The sequence below is a fragment of the Lathamus discolor genome, chromosome 14 (assembly GCF_037157495.1).
Source record: "Lathamus discolor isolate bLatDis1 chromosome 14, bLatDis1.hap1, whole genome shotgun sequence".
Lineage (NCBI taxonomy): Eukaryota > Metazoa > Chordata > Aves > Psittaciformes > Psittacidae > Lathamus > Lathamus discolor.
In genome coordinates this window covers 2350255-2366260 of record NC_088897.1, presented here as the reverse complement: position 1 = coordinate 2366260, position 16006 = coordinate 2350255, and the positions used below count along the sequence as shown (strand labels likewise).

Below are 16006 nucleotides of genomic sequence, written 5' to 3'. Positions count from 1 at the left end.
ATATGGCAGTACCTCATGGGAAGAACTTGGCGCTTTATAAGAATATGTCCAAATATATAGAGCATTTTGAGTAATTCTTTCATAAGTCAGGCCCTGAACTGAATTGATACATGGCAGTTTCCAAATACAAACATTCCGTGATACAGAGGTGTTAGAAATGGCTCCATAGCTGAGGTTGGGTTGAGATACCCTCTTATACAAACAGGATGAAAATCCTGTATTTCATATAGTGTATGGATTTATGAAAACCCTGTGTTGTTTATATTATAGAGGCGCCGTTCTGTATTTATGGTCACAGTTGTGTCTGCGCTGCCATTATAAACTCCTATTATTAGGGGTTTACAACATGGCTGTAAAAATTTGTAGTGGATGGAAACTTGACACATAAAGGTCAACTCTGTAATAATACAGTTTTTAAAAATCAATTTTAAAAATGTTGAGTCATTTTTAGATTATGTTAATATAAAAATCTTGGTTCTAATTTTAGGATTGTACAGCATCTTAGTGCTAGAGCATAAAACTCGCTTGTTTTACCAAAGTAAAAATACCCTTCTTGCAATTGCTTCTTTTAATTTGCTCTTGTGGTGTCTACTCTTCCCTCAAAGTGGGTATGGTTTGTTGGTATTGACTCCAGGGCTCCAGCAGGCCCCTGACAGTAAGCAGGTACAAGAAAATGAGACATACTTCCTGTCGTATTGTTTGGGGTGCTCTTGCATTTTGCTTCTTCTAAACTCCTTCGGCTTTCTCAAGTGGGAAGTTTCAGTTAGAGCAGCATAATGCTGCAGCTGTAAAGTAGCTAGACTGTAAGCTTTGCTAATAGATTTAAATGTCTCAAGGACCAGGCATCATGAAATGCTATTCTTTACAATAAGTCTACAGTTCTTTCTCTCTTTTTGTGGAGTGTTGGAACACTAGATTGTGATTTTCCCTAAAGTTGGATGTATGTATGGTAATCATTTTAAAAGTGGTTTGGCTATCATGCAATCTGCAGAGCTGAAGAAGTTGCATCTTTCTGTTCTAGTGAGGCCACATGAAGATGAATAATGGCAGTGACGAGATGAACAGAACTAAGTTAGTTTTATTCTAAACCAAAAAAACCTCTGTGAATTGAGGTTATTTATTTCCGTCAGTCTTCTGAAAACAGCAGAGATGTAGGTATTTAAGCAGTTAATAGTAATGTGAGATTCTCACAATACTGTCAGTAAAAGGTTTGATGGTGGGCACTGTGGGCAGAGCTGATGTTGAGTCAAACCAAAAGATGACCCAGCCTCAGACCTCAGGTAATGCCTGGAAGCAGAGTCCCCATTGTCCAGGAGTTTGGAGGTTATGAACTTGATGATCTTAAGGTCCTTTCCAACCCTAACTATTCTATGATTCTGTGATTCTTGGAGGTTGTGTCTGGACTGTTTTGTTTAGTAGCCACTGATGAATTTCTCCCTTGGCTTGAACTGATGCATCTTTCTAGTGATCAGTGTCACCTGCAGCTGAAAAAAGTGTCCTTTCTGATCTGTCCAAAACTGTGATACAGTATTACTGCAATGCACTGCAAACCTCAAATACAGAATTGCTGGTATTTTACAGTCCAGTGAAATGATCTCAGTATTTAATCTGTGTAGCAAATTAAACATCAAACTGTACTTTCTTATGAATTCTTAGTATGTTACTCCTGCACTTAAAAGGTGACACTAAGATGATAAGCACTTCTGATTAAATTGCAAAACAGTGAAATCCTAAAATTCAAGTTGTTTGTCTAGCAGATTTTAATTATCAACATTAACGTTGAACTGAGAATAATAGTTCATGAAGTCTTGAAAGTACTTTGTGTTCAAAGTCAGTACATGGACCAGTGCCTCGGGATAGCTTTTGTCAGCTCACTTTAGCACAGTTCACATTCTGCAAAGTCTGTAGAAAAGACTTACATCACTGACAGCAGCGTTTCTCAGTGTTAAATTCCTCAAGGCAGATGGTTGTCATCTGTATTGGGCTGTTCTGTATGTTTATTGGGTAGTTCAGGTTAAAAGAAGAGCCAACTGGGTTGTCATAGTGGCTGTATGTATACATTCAAGTCAAAGAACAGAAATCTTTTCATCACTTTTGATGTCAATATTTGATCTGTTTCAGTGCTCCAACATATTGTCACAGATTTAGGAAAATACATACAGTGCTGTACCAATAACTCACTGAAAAAGCTTTTTTTTTAAAAAAAAAAAGCATTTAACAGTAAATCTGATTTTTCAGTTTTCTGGTTTCTTTCAGTGGTTCCACCCGGGAGCCCTGGACCGATCACTCGACATGAGTCATACGACAGCTTAGCATCTGACCACAGTGGGCAGGAGGATGAGGAGTGGCTCTCACAGGTATGCTTTCACAGGCGTTCCAGTTCAGTAGTGAAACTGTAATAGTATCCACTGGAAGTAAAATCCACAACTTTTCTCAAAACAGAAAGTAAGCTTCCAGCAGGCCATGGGTATTGCTGTGTGCAAAACTGACCTCAGCCCTGAATTAACATGGTATGAATTTGATGGTCTTTCCATTTTATACAAACTATACAAGCTATATTAAAAATGAAATAAAGCTTCCATCGTTACTGGCATACGTCCTTGGGAAGTTCAGGGTGAAGTAGGAAGTTTCACTTGGCAAGAGAAAGTTACTTCTCTTCCTTCTTCTTTGACATGGTCATTTGCAAACATGGATAAAGGAAGTTGGCTCGGCAAAATGGATATGCCTTTTCACTTGTGACCTGTGCTAGGCTTACTGCAGTTTAACATTAAAATGGTAAATGAACTGGTTCACTTCCTTCTTTTTCTGGTTATCAGCTACTGCATTTCCTGATGATAATTCCTGGGAGTTATAGCTATGTACAAATATATATAGTGCTTTAAAATGGTCATGCCTGGTAGGATACTTTTCTATGAGGTTAAATTTTTGTAGTCTTATCAATTCTTTCTTTGTTTCAGTCAGTGAAACTTCTCTTTAAGAACTTGGTACATACTTGAGTGTTTGGCTCAAAACATAATTTCAGTTTAAGAATGTAGGTCATGAATAATACACTGAGGATTAGTTCCTGTTAGTAGGAAAAGGTTAGAGTTAAATAAATAAATAAAATTTACAAGTGCTCTGGATTTACCAGTTCAATTACAGGCTACCTGATACATGAAATTCATCCTGACAAATTAGGTGGGTTTCCTTTGGTTTATGAACAGTGTTTTTATGGGAGTGATGCATAAAATGTGTTGCTGGGGTGTATGGCATAAATATGAAATATTCATGGATGTGATTTGCTTCTCCCACTGGTGAATAAATCATACACAGCATTTTCCTAAAATGAGAAGTTAGGTTTCCACATGGACCGGTCCAGAAGTGGCATTCACTGGGGAATCTGTTCGTGTGAATCCACTTACTGGCCTGAGTTTTCAGCTATGGCTGCACATTGATATCTCTTTGCATATGCTTTCTCTAGTCAGAGCATAAAGATGGTGAAACTACTCAATCAGTGCAGTCAACAGGAATTTTATCACTGAGCTCACTGAGGCCAAGGTTTCACTTGTGGTTTTCTGCCTGCCCTTTCCAGTACTCTATGGGTAGTTTACTTTATTTTACTGATCTGGTGACTTTCTGGTGCAGTGTGCAGCATCAGGAAAGACACAGTAAGGTAAATATACATTAGGGGGTTGGTTTATTACTAATTCTTGGAAGATGTAAAATGCAAAGCAGCTTAAAACTTCTTGAACTTCATCACATCTATCCCTCTAGAAGAGTAAATATATTTATGAGAAAAAAAGAACCTCCAAGTGATGTCACAGAACACAGATAATTCAAAGAATGCTTCCAGAATGTTTAATTTTTCTGAGTGAAGAGAGTGCTGATAGCTCTTCCGAGCACGAAGATGCTAGCATTCTCTGCACAAGCCACTTCAGATTAAACCTAAAGTGCAAGTATGTTTTTCAAAATTAAAGTGTTGTTATCAACAGTAACAGCATGCAGTGAAAAAACATCGCCCTTCACTTCAACTTTTCAATTAGAACAGTGGGTAATGTGTGCTGTCAGTGTGAAGTAGATACAATATGTTTGTCCTGCACACAACGGGAGAGTGAATAGGAACATCTGGCCGTAGCCTCAGTAAAATTGCAAAGGCATCTGTTTACCTCTCGGCTCTGTGACACTGATGGTTTCAAGCTTAAAATATACAGATTACTTTATCTGTGGCCTAATTTACACTGCTACATAAAAGCTACTTGCCTCTGAAATGTCTACAGTCAGTCTGAGTTACACTAAGATAAATGCAAAGATGGAAACAGTGCTAAATAGGCTGTGCATTTGATGCCTTCCGTTAGCAGAGAGCCTAAACAACATTATCTGGTGTTTAAAATTGCTTCTTAAAGAGGTAAGGATCACTAATAGTATATATCTGTGTCATCTATATACAAAAATATATTTTTATTAATTTCCTCACTAAACTGAGTTTTTGCTGTGAAGCTGATCACTGTTTTAGCAGAAATCAGTAGGGATTCAGGAGTCTAGTTTTGTCATCTTAAAATTGTGAGTTCAGCAGAGCTTAATTATTTCCATTTCATATTTCCTTTTTCTGATACTTAAAGGCTCTTTTTGATTTTTCAGACTGTATTACATGTTTAGGTTACCCTTTAATTTACATGGCCCACTTTGTCCTGATCATATACATTTCCAGCAATGTCACCATCTTTAATTTTCATGGTGGTTTGCATTCCTATAGTTGACTTACTTAAGAGTTTGCCAGAATTTATATACCTCAGGTTTATAGTTATCAGTGTGAAAAGATATTTTTAAAATACTTTGGATGCTTCATTGACTGAAATAATTGGAAGTTCATCTATAGGCTCTCACTGGGAGAAAATATGAATTCTTGAAGTTATTGTTTGTTAGACACACCACCTGTGTTCTGTATTTTGGAAGTAGGCATGGAACTGTGAAGCTTCTGTGTATCTACACATCAATGTACATACAGTAAATATATTGTGTCCACCTATTATATATGTGTGGTTGTTCATTGCAAGCAAACACTCTTTTAAGTGTTAGAATGTTAGTTAAATTAATATATATGCATGTGTGTAGCTGCCCGTCTAAACCCATGTGTTGCACATACATGTTATATCACATCTGCATACTAACAAGAGTTACTGGGGCTGTTCGGTGTCTCATAAAGCACTTCACATTGCTTTCTGCTTCAGGTCCTGCAGCTTCCCAGCAAGATGGTCTCTGCCACTGGTATCCTCAGATATGCCAACAGTAATTAGGAGCTTTGATTTGAAACACAGTTCACACCTATGTACATGTGAAGCAGTGCTGTTTAATGTGTGAACTTTTAGAAAGCAGCTGTAACGAAGCTGTAACAGTTTGCTTTGAAAAAGTGCATCCCTTGACCTGGTCAGGATTGAGGTCATCTGGGGGAGGTAGACTTCCTGTTCCTTGGTCTGCTCTGTGCAGATGCAGGCAGAAGTGTGCTCCCCTGTTTGTTGCACCACCAGGGTAGCTTTTTAGTGGCACGTATTTCATAATGGCAAGGGCAGGAAGAGCAGGATCAGGTGAAGTGATAGCCTGGGTGCAGTGTTCATCTTCGGAACAGTTTAAGAGCTGGGATGCAGTGTTCTCAGGCTGGTGGTTCATGCGCTTTCACGGCTCTGCAAAAAGCTCTTGGCTTTGGCTGGAGCATCCCATCTCTAGCAAAGACATTCTGAATTTTCCCGTTAGACATTCCTCCAAACTGATGGCGCAAAACACTCTTTTTTGTTTGAGAACAACAGGATTCTGGTGATTCAATGTACTGAAGGAACCATTCATTCTATCAAGTTGCAGTTTTGTATTAAGCATTTCCCTATATTTTCTTTCCCCAGGTTGAAATAGTGACTCACACTGGGCCTCATCGACGCCTGTGGATGGGCCCACAGTTCCAGTTCAAAACAATCCATCCCTCAGGCCAAACTACCGTCATCTCATCCAGTTCTTCAGTGCTGCAGTCGCATGGTCCAAGCGATACCCCGCAGCCTCTTCTGGACTTCGATACAGATGATCTTGATCTCAACAGTCTCAGGTAAAAACAAAACCAATTTCCAGGCTGCTTCACATTTGTTGTGTGAATAACTTGCCTCATGCTTAAATGAGGCCATCTGTGTAGAACGTGTAATAGTTTTCATCAGTCTTGTCCAGATGAAAGTCTTAAAAGTGTGTGTGACTCAACAACAATAAAAATTCACCCAGGCCAAGCAGCTCAGATTCCTTTCTACTGCCTCTTCTTGGGTAAATGACAGTGAAAGACAGTACAAAGTCTTCTGGTGCCTTGTTCAGCATCATCTTGGCTTTCACAGTTTCTGCATGACTTAATAAATTCATTTTCTCAGACATGAGTGGGAGCTTTATGCCATAGATTCAGATGCTGAATGTGAAGCGGTCAGTGTGTTGGAACAATAAGTGAACTTCTGGAATGTTTTTCCTGTCCCTGTTTTTTTCCCCTTTCCTTTGCTTCTTCCCTTGTACTTCTTTTTCATGTATTTAATTCATCTTCTTTTGGACGTTACCTGATTTGGAATTGGGGGCAGGGAGTGACCTAGGAAAGGGAAGGAAGGTGAATATGGGCTTATATTTACGGAGAGCTAGTGATTTTTGTAGAAGTGCTTTATGCACCATGTGTTTCTGTGTCCTGTCAGTAACTCAGGATTTAACGAGTTTCCATGCTTCTGACTGAGCATGTGATTTGAAGTCCAGAGTTCTGTGGTGTGGACTTAGTTTTGGACTCTGTCTGAAACTCTTATGAGTAAAACGAGAGATGGGTAATATGACTAATCCCATTAAAACTGGGCAGATTGTCCTTGGACTGAAAATACATGATTTTGAAATGTGTGATTTCTCCTTGCATGTAATTGCTCCCGCAAGTAAAGATATGACTGTCAAATACATAATTTTTTTATTGTATATATATATACATATGCAGAAAGAAAGCAGAAATTTAAAATAATATAAATATCTGTCACAAAAAGGACAGACAATTGCAAATGTCTTCTCTCCTAAACTGACAAAAAAAATGCTGCTGTTCAGGAGAGTGATAGAGGCCCATTTGGATAGGCTGAGCTTCTGCCTTTGAGGTTTTCTGAGAGCTCTAGCCCAGACACAGTTTGAGGATATTCATTTTGTGTAGAGTCTCAGTCTGTCTCTAGATGGATTATGCAGGTCTTGGCTCCACAAAGCAAAGAAAAACACAAATTTTCAACAGTTGGTTGATTTAAAAATAAGTACTTGCTTAATTGGTCGAGCTGATTCAGGTTTGTGATTTAATTACAGCCCTTATGAGCAATGACACAAGTGGTAACTATAACTTGTTATTTAGGATTCAGCCAGTTCGGTCAGAACCTGTTAGCATGCCGGGGTCACCACGTCCAGTTTCTGATCGCAGAGGAGGTTCAACAGTGATTGATGCTACCTCAGGTAGAAACATGTTGATTTCATGTTTTCTTTGATATTCATCAACCTTGTCTTTTTTTGTCTGGTAACATGTTTACTAACTATTGCCATATACTTAAAAGAATATCATGATTTGCAGCTACACAGTAGGGTAAGTGCTGTCTTATACAAATACTTAATGAAAGCTACCATAATGATGAATTTTTTTCCGCCTCTTACCACTCAAATGTGAAGTCACAGCATGGTGGTAAGATCTGAACACAATATTTACATGAAGTTTAACATGAGCTAGAGAATTCTAAAAACTGCCTAAACTAAAAAGCAGAACATTTGCAACTACTAACACTGAAATGCTTTTATTAATGAATGCCTAAAGCATAGAATATTACAGTTCCATCTCATTTATAAAATAGCTTTCATTGAAATGTAATCATAAATGTAATTGATTTCTGTGAACAGTCAAGACAACAGGATAGTTTATCTAATGTTTGTGTAATAGGCACATTTTCACTACTTTGCTCTAAAAGGGCATGTAAATTTAATACTACAATGGTTATGTTAATATCAACATAGTAATATATGTACTATAAAGTTTTCTTCTTTTTTTCTCAGTGGTGGGGTATAGTCTTTGTAAAGAAACAAGAACAGCAGAGCTTTATATTCTGGTGCAGCTGTATAGCCTCTGATGTCTCCACACAGCAGGATTTTGTCAAATAATATCTCTCACAAGTAGAATTATTGAACACACAGCATTAGTCAAACAGTCAAGTCAGAGAGGATTTTAATCTTTAGTGATTTGAAAATCCCTGGAGATTGCTGATTGGATTTAGGTTAAACTATAAAAAGAGACTGTAACACACACAGAAACTGGTTTCTGAAAGTTGTTTTAAAGAGACTTAAAATAAAAGCTCCTCTTCCAGACTGTTTGCTGTTGATATAAATTCTGAGTCCAAGATACTGCATTGTTGACAAATTAATTTATTTGGGTATTCCAGGATATTTCTTAGATGTGTTTATAACTGAGTTCAATAATAACTACATTTGCTTTGAATATTGAAGATTGTCATTATAAATTCCATTTCAGATCTCTAAAACTTGTTAAATGAATTCACGTAGAGCTTAGACCAGCATCTGATGCTGGTTATTTAAAGGGAATTTTGTTTTACTACGTGACAAAGTAATTTTGAAAATAATGGTATGATTCAGAAGCAAACAAATGCATCAGGTTGGTTGGTTTGTTTTTACTGGTTCATCTATGCCTATTAGCCCTAAAAGGTTACAAGCTTGAATCATAAGAGTGCTTCTGTCTGTGTAGCTCATGCTGCAGATTCAGTGATTAGCTGTTCTTCACTTTCAGTGTGCCTGTGCCAGCTGATACAGATGGAGATAGCTGGGTTATCAGTGTTGGGTTTCCTTTCCTCTTGTGTCTGAATGGAGCAGTGCCATTACCTATTTCAGGGATGTGTAATAATGCTGAGATACAAGCACTCTGTAACCATAACCCACTCTAAAACTGTGCTAGTCCATCTACAAGAGAAACAATGAACCCCATAGGGCTGTACCTCTTCTATGCTAAACAAGCTGTGCTCAAGTGTGGATGTGCCTTAATGTGAAATGGCTCATGTGAATGTGATGAAGCTCTGTTGGTAATGCCTTTAACATGTGTGTCCATATTAAAATTGCCAAAGTCAATTGTGTACATGGTTATGACACTGAAAATATATTTACTGTATAGCAGTGACTCAGTTTTGTTATAACACCTCATAAGTTTCTTACAAACAATACATGGATTTTGTTAGGGATATGCTGATAGTATTTTATTTAACTTCACTGCCAGACAGTTTGGATTTGAATTGATTTTTGATTCAGGGACTTTACCATCTATGTGCAATTTTTGAATTGTCTGATCCCCATTCTTTCCCATGCAGGAATTATTGGCACAAATTAGGGTAGATATTCCAGATTACGTGTGATGGAGTAGGGCTGTGAGTTCTGCTACAGAGGAAAGAAGGCACAAAGGAAAAACGTGCTGTTTTTTGAGATCTCGTGCTACTCTTGTGGCAGAGCCCTGCAAGGCGAGCAGGATATTTTATGCTGACTTTCTTCTCCTCCCACCTTTGAGATGTGCAGAAAATTATATTAAACTCAGCTCTGAATCTAAAAGTTTTATTGTAAATGCAGTTCATGTACAACATTGCTTTTTTCTGTGTTCTCGTCCACTACTGTAAGTATTCTCATTTCCTGCTATTACCAAGGCATGCCCTAAATGGCTTACATTCTTTATGGAAAACAAATCTATTAGAAAATACATTTTTAGGTTTGAAGGATTTTTAAGTAGGTCATAAATTTTTACTGCCTAAGCTGAACCAGGAAGTGATTCTTCAGTTATGACCCATGCATTCGAGTCTGTTGCACTTTATGAAGATGCTTATCTGGCTGTTTGATTGCCTGTTGCTTAGAGATACAACCAGCGTGGCGCCTCTTCTTATCTAACTCCATCGTTTGTTCTTCCTATCAAGGGATTGCAAGTACATGTTTACCATCTTCCATTATTCTTCTGCTATCCTTGATAGCTTCCGTCCTTCTCCCCTGTTGGTGACAACTCTGTTGTCACATTTAACAAGAACTTTGTGTAGGTGTTTTAATTGTGATTTTCACATGTCTGTAGAGCTGTGGTACACTAATGTCAATATTCTCTCCCAAGATCATTTGCAAAACTCGTCATTCAAAAAGCACAAAACACTTTAATGCTGCTATTAATAATGAAACTTTGCAATGGCATTTTCAAGGTGGATGGTCACATCTGCAAAGATTACTAGGGTAAATGAAAAAATGCATATTTCAATATGGTTATCTCAACTTAAAATTATCCGAAGATATTAGTCCCTGGGTTGTTTGGGGGTTTTTTGGTGTGTGGCTTTGGTTGCTTGTTTTTGTTCTTTAATGAAATTTCTAAGAGAAATTTGCAAAATGTAGTCACCTAAAGCTACTGGACATTTGTCCCTCAATGCACACATATTAGTCATATGCATCATAGAATATACCCTTAAGGATTAAATGCACTGGAATTCCAGATGCTGTTCCAGATTGACAATTAGAAATGTTAAAGGGACAACACTGAGTTTAAATCTTTATGAAACGTGAAGCCATTAATAAAAAAGCAGCGAAATAACCATTACTGTACACATAGTAAGTGCACACTGTGTGTAGCAAGCAGGCGTATGTGCTTGTGTGCCTGTGTCTGGCCTCCTTGAAGAAGTGCTGAGCCTACTGGCTCGTTGCATTGGGTTTAACAACAGTGGGGTCTTAGTAAGTCAGGTTATGTTTAAGACTTTATTAGACACCAGAGATGAAAGAGAAACCTTACAAGTGCCTTGTCTGCAGGAGATGCTGCTACACAACCAAACCAGCCAACCCTGAGATAGAAATCTGAACTGCAACAAAAGAAGTGTTTGTTGCTGAATGATTTGGCTCTATTTCAGAAGACTTTACATTACCTGTATTCATTGAATGCTGTCCCTTTCTTTGATGTGATGAGCCTTAGATACAATTTCCAGCTAGCTGAGGGTAGCTGCAGAATGATGGAGACTCACCTAGAAAATACAAGCATCAGCTGGACAAGCGCTCCCAGGCACCTTCCTGATTTTTGATACTGTGACCTGTGGGTGATTTTATGTGTGTCAAATATGTTACATACCTGAAAAATCACACCTGGTAGAACTCTACTAGTAATAAATAATGAAGAAATTGAAGGGTGTGGGAGGGTTTGGATGTTTGTATGGGACATCAGCTCTGGACTTTCAGAAATGGAAAACCTCTAGAGAAGGGATTTCACAGCAGTTCCTGATCACAGTGAATGTGATCGCACAGCTGCAGTGAGTCTGTAAGGGCAAGTGTTTCCTTAAACTGGAACAAATGTGGTGAAGGCTGCCAGTACTCAGGTATGCTCAGTCAGAGCTGTTAATTCAGTCCTGCTCAGTTAAAAAAAGTGTGCATCTGTGTGTGTGTGTTTATGAAAACCTTGTTTATTCCCTCATGCAAAGAGGTTTTTTGACACTTCCTCATCATTCAAGTAATGATTTTGTTGCATTGAGAGCAGAGTAGGAGAACGCTGATGAAGCAGGCTGATCTGGTTTGCACGAACCTTTTCCTTTCCTGCTTGGAGGAGATCTCTTGTTTCTTTCTTGCTTAGGATAAATGCAGGATTTCGGGTGGGAAGGATTTTAATAAATAATATTAATAATATCAAATCATAGAAGAAAAGGATCCTGAGCATTTTTTTTTCTTCTTTGATTATGTGTGGGGTGGGGAGAACCTTTATGTTCTCTGAAACCTGGCATGAGCTTTGCTACTTAGGGATGCAAACATCATCTTTTAGTAAAGATTTGTTGTTAGTGTTATATGGAACTCTGACAATATTAAGCTCTGTTCTGGTCACTTCAATCAATGCCCACTTAAAATTGGCTTGTAATTTCCCTTCCTTTTCATGCAACTGGCTGGTCCTGGACACAGCTTGTTTCCTGAAGAGGGTTTGGTGAACAGAAGAATTGACTTAGTTTTTGTGGTGGAGGGGATTTGCCTCCCTCCCTCCTCTCTGCCTGTGAAAGCTCTGTTATTGTTCCTCACCACACCTGTGAGATAGGGACCACGGGACAAATTTTTACTGTCCAGCATTGCTCTCACTTGGAATTTAATAAACACTTCTGCTGTCACACCTTAAACCATCTGAGCTCTTTTCTGTTGTATGCACAATCAAATATTTATTCCCAAATGCTGTACACCAGAAAGTGCTGCCTTGGAGTAGTGGAGATCACTTATTCAGGTAGTAAAGATGTGTGAATGCAGCTGGCAGATGAAGTCACCAACATTATGAATTCCCAGGCTGTCCTTACTGCCACAGGCAATAACTGACAGGCCTGAGTGGTTGCCGGTTTCCCGTTACGGGCACTGATAGGGCCCAGCGAGTCCTGGCGTCACGGATACTTGAGCTGCTGTGCTTGAGAGGAGCCGGCCAGCACTGGAGGGTCCTTGCTGCAGAGAGATGTAATCAATATGGTCTGGAGTCCTTGACCTGAACCTGTAATTACCTGGATGGTATAAAGGTAGTTTGTTGTTGCAGATAGAGATTGCACTCAGAAACTCCGAGTATAATGCTGAGCTCTGAAGCCAAGGAAGAGATTTGGCCCTTGGTCTGTGCTTCACAGCAATTGAGAGGTTTTAATAATGGGCATATAACAAGCCGTTCTTAGAGGGCATCACCAGTTCAGTAACAGCAAAAATATGCATCCAGCACTGCTTGTTTTGTCCTTCTGCATTGTCTTGGCTTTAAAACGTAGTTTAAGTTCCAGTTCCTTTCTGGAGTAACTTATAAGCCAATTCTGCTAATACTTATTTAGAACACTTATGTTACTTGTTTGAAAACCATTTTCTGTATTATACCTAGAACAGTGGTAGCATGTGGAAAGGTACTTTTGTGTCCTCGGTGCAGTAGCGCACACTTGCACACACTCATGCTCTCTCTGTCCTATTCATCTCTCCTGCTAAATGCCTGTGTGTGCCTGAGCTGCTTCAGACAAAATTCTGGTTGTTAGTATTTTTTTGACTTGATGTATTTCATCTAATTTGAGAAAATGTTATCTGATGATTTTTGGAGAGAGCCTTAAGACAGAACTGACTTCAGCAGGCTCCAAGATGCCAGTGCAGTATACATGATTACATCTAGAAACAGCTATGCCCTATAGACTATGGAGATGTGAAGAGGAATTAAAATGACCTGACACTACTGACTGGGCACTTGCTGCTGGATCATTGCCTGGCTTGGGAAAAGACTCAGCTGCAGGGATACATGGGGTAATATTAATGTCTTGAAACACTGGTGGGTGTTTTCTGTAAGCAGAAGTATGCTGGAGAGCGGACGAGTATGGGAAGAGTGACTGAAGGGCAGCAGAATCATTATGTACTGATTTATTTTTGCCTCTCTCTGGTGGTTGTGAGTGGGTTAGACTGTCAGTTCTAGAGATGGGAGCTCACTGTACAGCATGGTGTAGTGATGTGGGCCAGCTGTTAACCCTGCTAGTGACAGCAGAGACTTACTTCTTATCGCGGTTTGCCTTTGGTTTAGCTGAGGAGGCTCGTAGGACTTGAAGTAGTTAATCTCTTCTGAGGTGGTTGTGCTTTGACACATAAGTGTGTATCAGTTTTTAAAAAAGTGGTGCAAATTGATGCAAGTAAAAATCTGAATTTGACAATTCGTAAACACTGCTGTGTTAGGTGGAATTTGACTGTAAGCAGCTTGAGTTACTCAAGGTGCTTAATCCCCTAAAGGCTCATGGCCTTGGTCATCTTGCTAGTGTGACTTTTTTGATGGTTCACGGGGAATTTTGACAAACAAGAAACCCAGCAATTTCCATATTGGGATCATAGGTAGGTGAAAGCATAACTGTGACCTAATCAACATAATAACCAAGTACAATAGGGTTTTTCTTCACATACAAAGCTAAGTTGCAGCCAGGCCTGTAGGGGCCATGTTAATGGTCAGTGGTGCGGGCTGCTGGTGCTCAGACAGTTGTTCTCATGTCACACAACCTGCTTGATGCCTGTACCAGTGATCCATTAATACAGACACTGGAGTGTCTTATTGCTTAAGTGTTACACACTAACTTTCAGTTGGGGAAGCCACCTTCAGTTCATATAATGGTTCATCAGCTGAAAAATAGCGGCATGCTAGAGTGTGGTTTGGCGCAAGCCTGTAAATACCTTGTATTTATTTATCAGGAAAAAGTCCAAAATACATAATAGGTATTTTGCTTATTGGTAGCAAGCACAAATTCTTTCTGAATAGAAGATTGCCTTATATATCCCCTAATTGTCTTTCATTAACAGCTGTTAATGTTCTGTGAAGGTAGCTTTAAAGCCTCGAATAAGTGGAAAGTGTTGATTCTAATCATATCTGACACCACAATCTTCTATGGAACAACACATGAGCTGAGATTCCCGATGGGCTCCTGTAGGATACAATATTTATTATAGCTTGAGATCTAAGAGCTCCTAGCTACTGTTAAACTTGCAAGAGATCCAGAAACCTCAGTGTCTGTACTTGTGTTTTCATAGTTTGCACAGAAATAACACACGGTACAGTATTTGCAAAGAGGCTGTTCACTGGCATTTCTGCTCTTTTTATACAGTGCTTAAAGGAGTTCTACAAATCGTGATATTTTTATAAGCTTTTAATATGTTCTAAACTCAATAATCTAGACTGTTTAAAATGTTCTTTAAACAGTATTAGATGTGCAAATTGAGAGTATTTGAACATCCATCTGCAAATTAATTTTGGAGTCAGTTTTGTTTCAGGGAAAGCTTTCATTTAGAAAGTTTTTCAGTTCATAATAGAGACATTCTTTTTTTTTTTTTTTTTATGATTTCAGTAAATTAGGCTACACTTCAAAGCATTTGCTCACTGTTTTCCATGTTTGCTTTGAAAAACCCCTAAGTATGCTTCATTATTTCTTGTTTCAAGAGTATCTCCTCCCCTTTGGACTGTAGTCTCTGTCAGATGCCAGGTTTTTATCATCAGGATTGCTTACTGGTTCTGGTCCTCTTGAGACCCCTCCAACTTTTCCTCCCCTGCTTTCAGAAACTGTTCCAGAACATCAAACCTTGTCCTCAAGGCTCTGCAGACTCTTCCTCTTGTCTTTCAGCTTCCTCCTGCCTGTAAAATACCTATAGAGACTTGATGTCCATGTCCCTAGAGCACAGCAGCTGCCTGAATACTGCAGGTTGTGATGGCTTCTTTAGAGCAATTAAATCTGTAGGTATAAAACTGGGCATTAAGCCACCTCCAAGAATGTTTTTTGGGTTTGGTCACTCAAGGACAGCTGGAAGTGGTGCAGCAGCTGCTAAGCAAGGTCTCCTAGTTTCATTGAATCATAGAATAGTTAGGTTTGGAAGGGACCTTAAGATCATCTAGTTCCAACCCCCCTGCCATGGACAGGGACACCTCCCACTGGACTGTGTTACCCAAGGGTCTGTCCAGCCTGGTCTTGAACACTGCCAGGGATGGAGCATTTATCACTTCCTTGGGCACCCTGTGCCAGGACATCACTACCCTCACAGTAACGAACTTCTTCCTTATGTCTAACGTAAACTTCCCCTGTTTCAGTTTCAACCCATCACCCCTTGTCCTATCACTGAAGTCCCTGATGAAGAGTCCCTCTCCAGCATAGTAAATCCTAATTATTTTTTTTTTTATTCCTCTTTTCATTAGATGGCAAGAATAGCTTTTAAAAATAAATGTGCTGGCTTGTTTGTAATTTTTGCTTTTTTCACGGTAGTGTGATAATTGTGCTGCATTTTAAACCAGAACACTTTACGCAAAAAGGAAGGAGAAACTGAATAAGGAGTTGCTAAGCTGCTGGTTTACTGCTCTAAGCTATGCAAAGTGCGAGTTGGCCACAGTGTCATACCAGAAATTATTTTCGATATGAGTTGCTAATTTTCTTCTCACTTGTATTTCCTTATACTACAGATAATATATTGTTTTGTGGATAATACTTTAATAATGAAATGTTTGACACTT

General features: G+C 39.0%; 1 protein-coding gene across 14 annotated transcripts in view; it reads left to right on the top strand.

The window, feature by feature from the left end:
- Positions 1–16006, top strand: part of BCAS3 (BCAS3 microtubule associated cell migration factor) — a 364136-nt gene that overhangs the window by 166597 nt on the left and 181533 nt on the right. For 12 of the 14 annotated variants that reach the window (XM_065694921.1, XM_065694920.1, XM_065694922.1 and 9 more), the window contains 3 exons: positions 2257–2357; positions 5871–6067; positions 7358–7455. In XM_065694921.1, coding sequence (XP_065550993.1) covers positions 2257–2357; positions 5871–6067; positions 7358–7455 — 396 coding nt within the window. Of the gene's footprint in view, positions 1–2256; positions 2358–5870; positions 6068–7357; positions 7456–8788; positions 8952–9359; positions 9417–16006 lie in introns of those variants that run through there. The other 2 variants (XM_065694919.1, XM_065694912.1) reach the window with 2 other exon arrangements.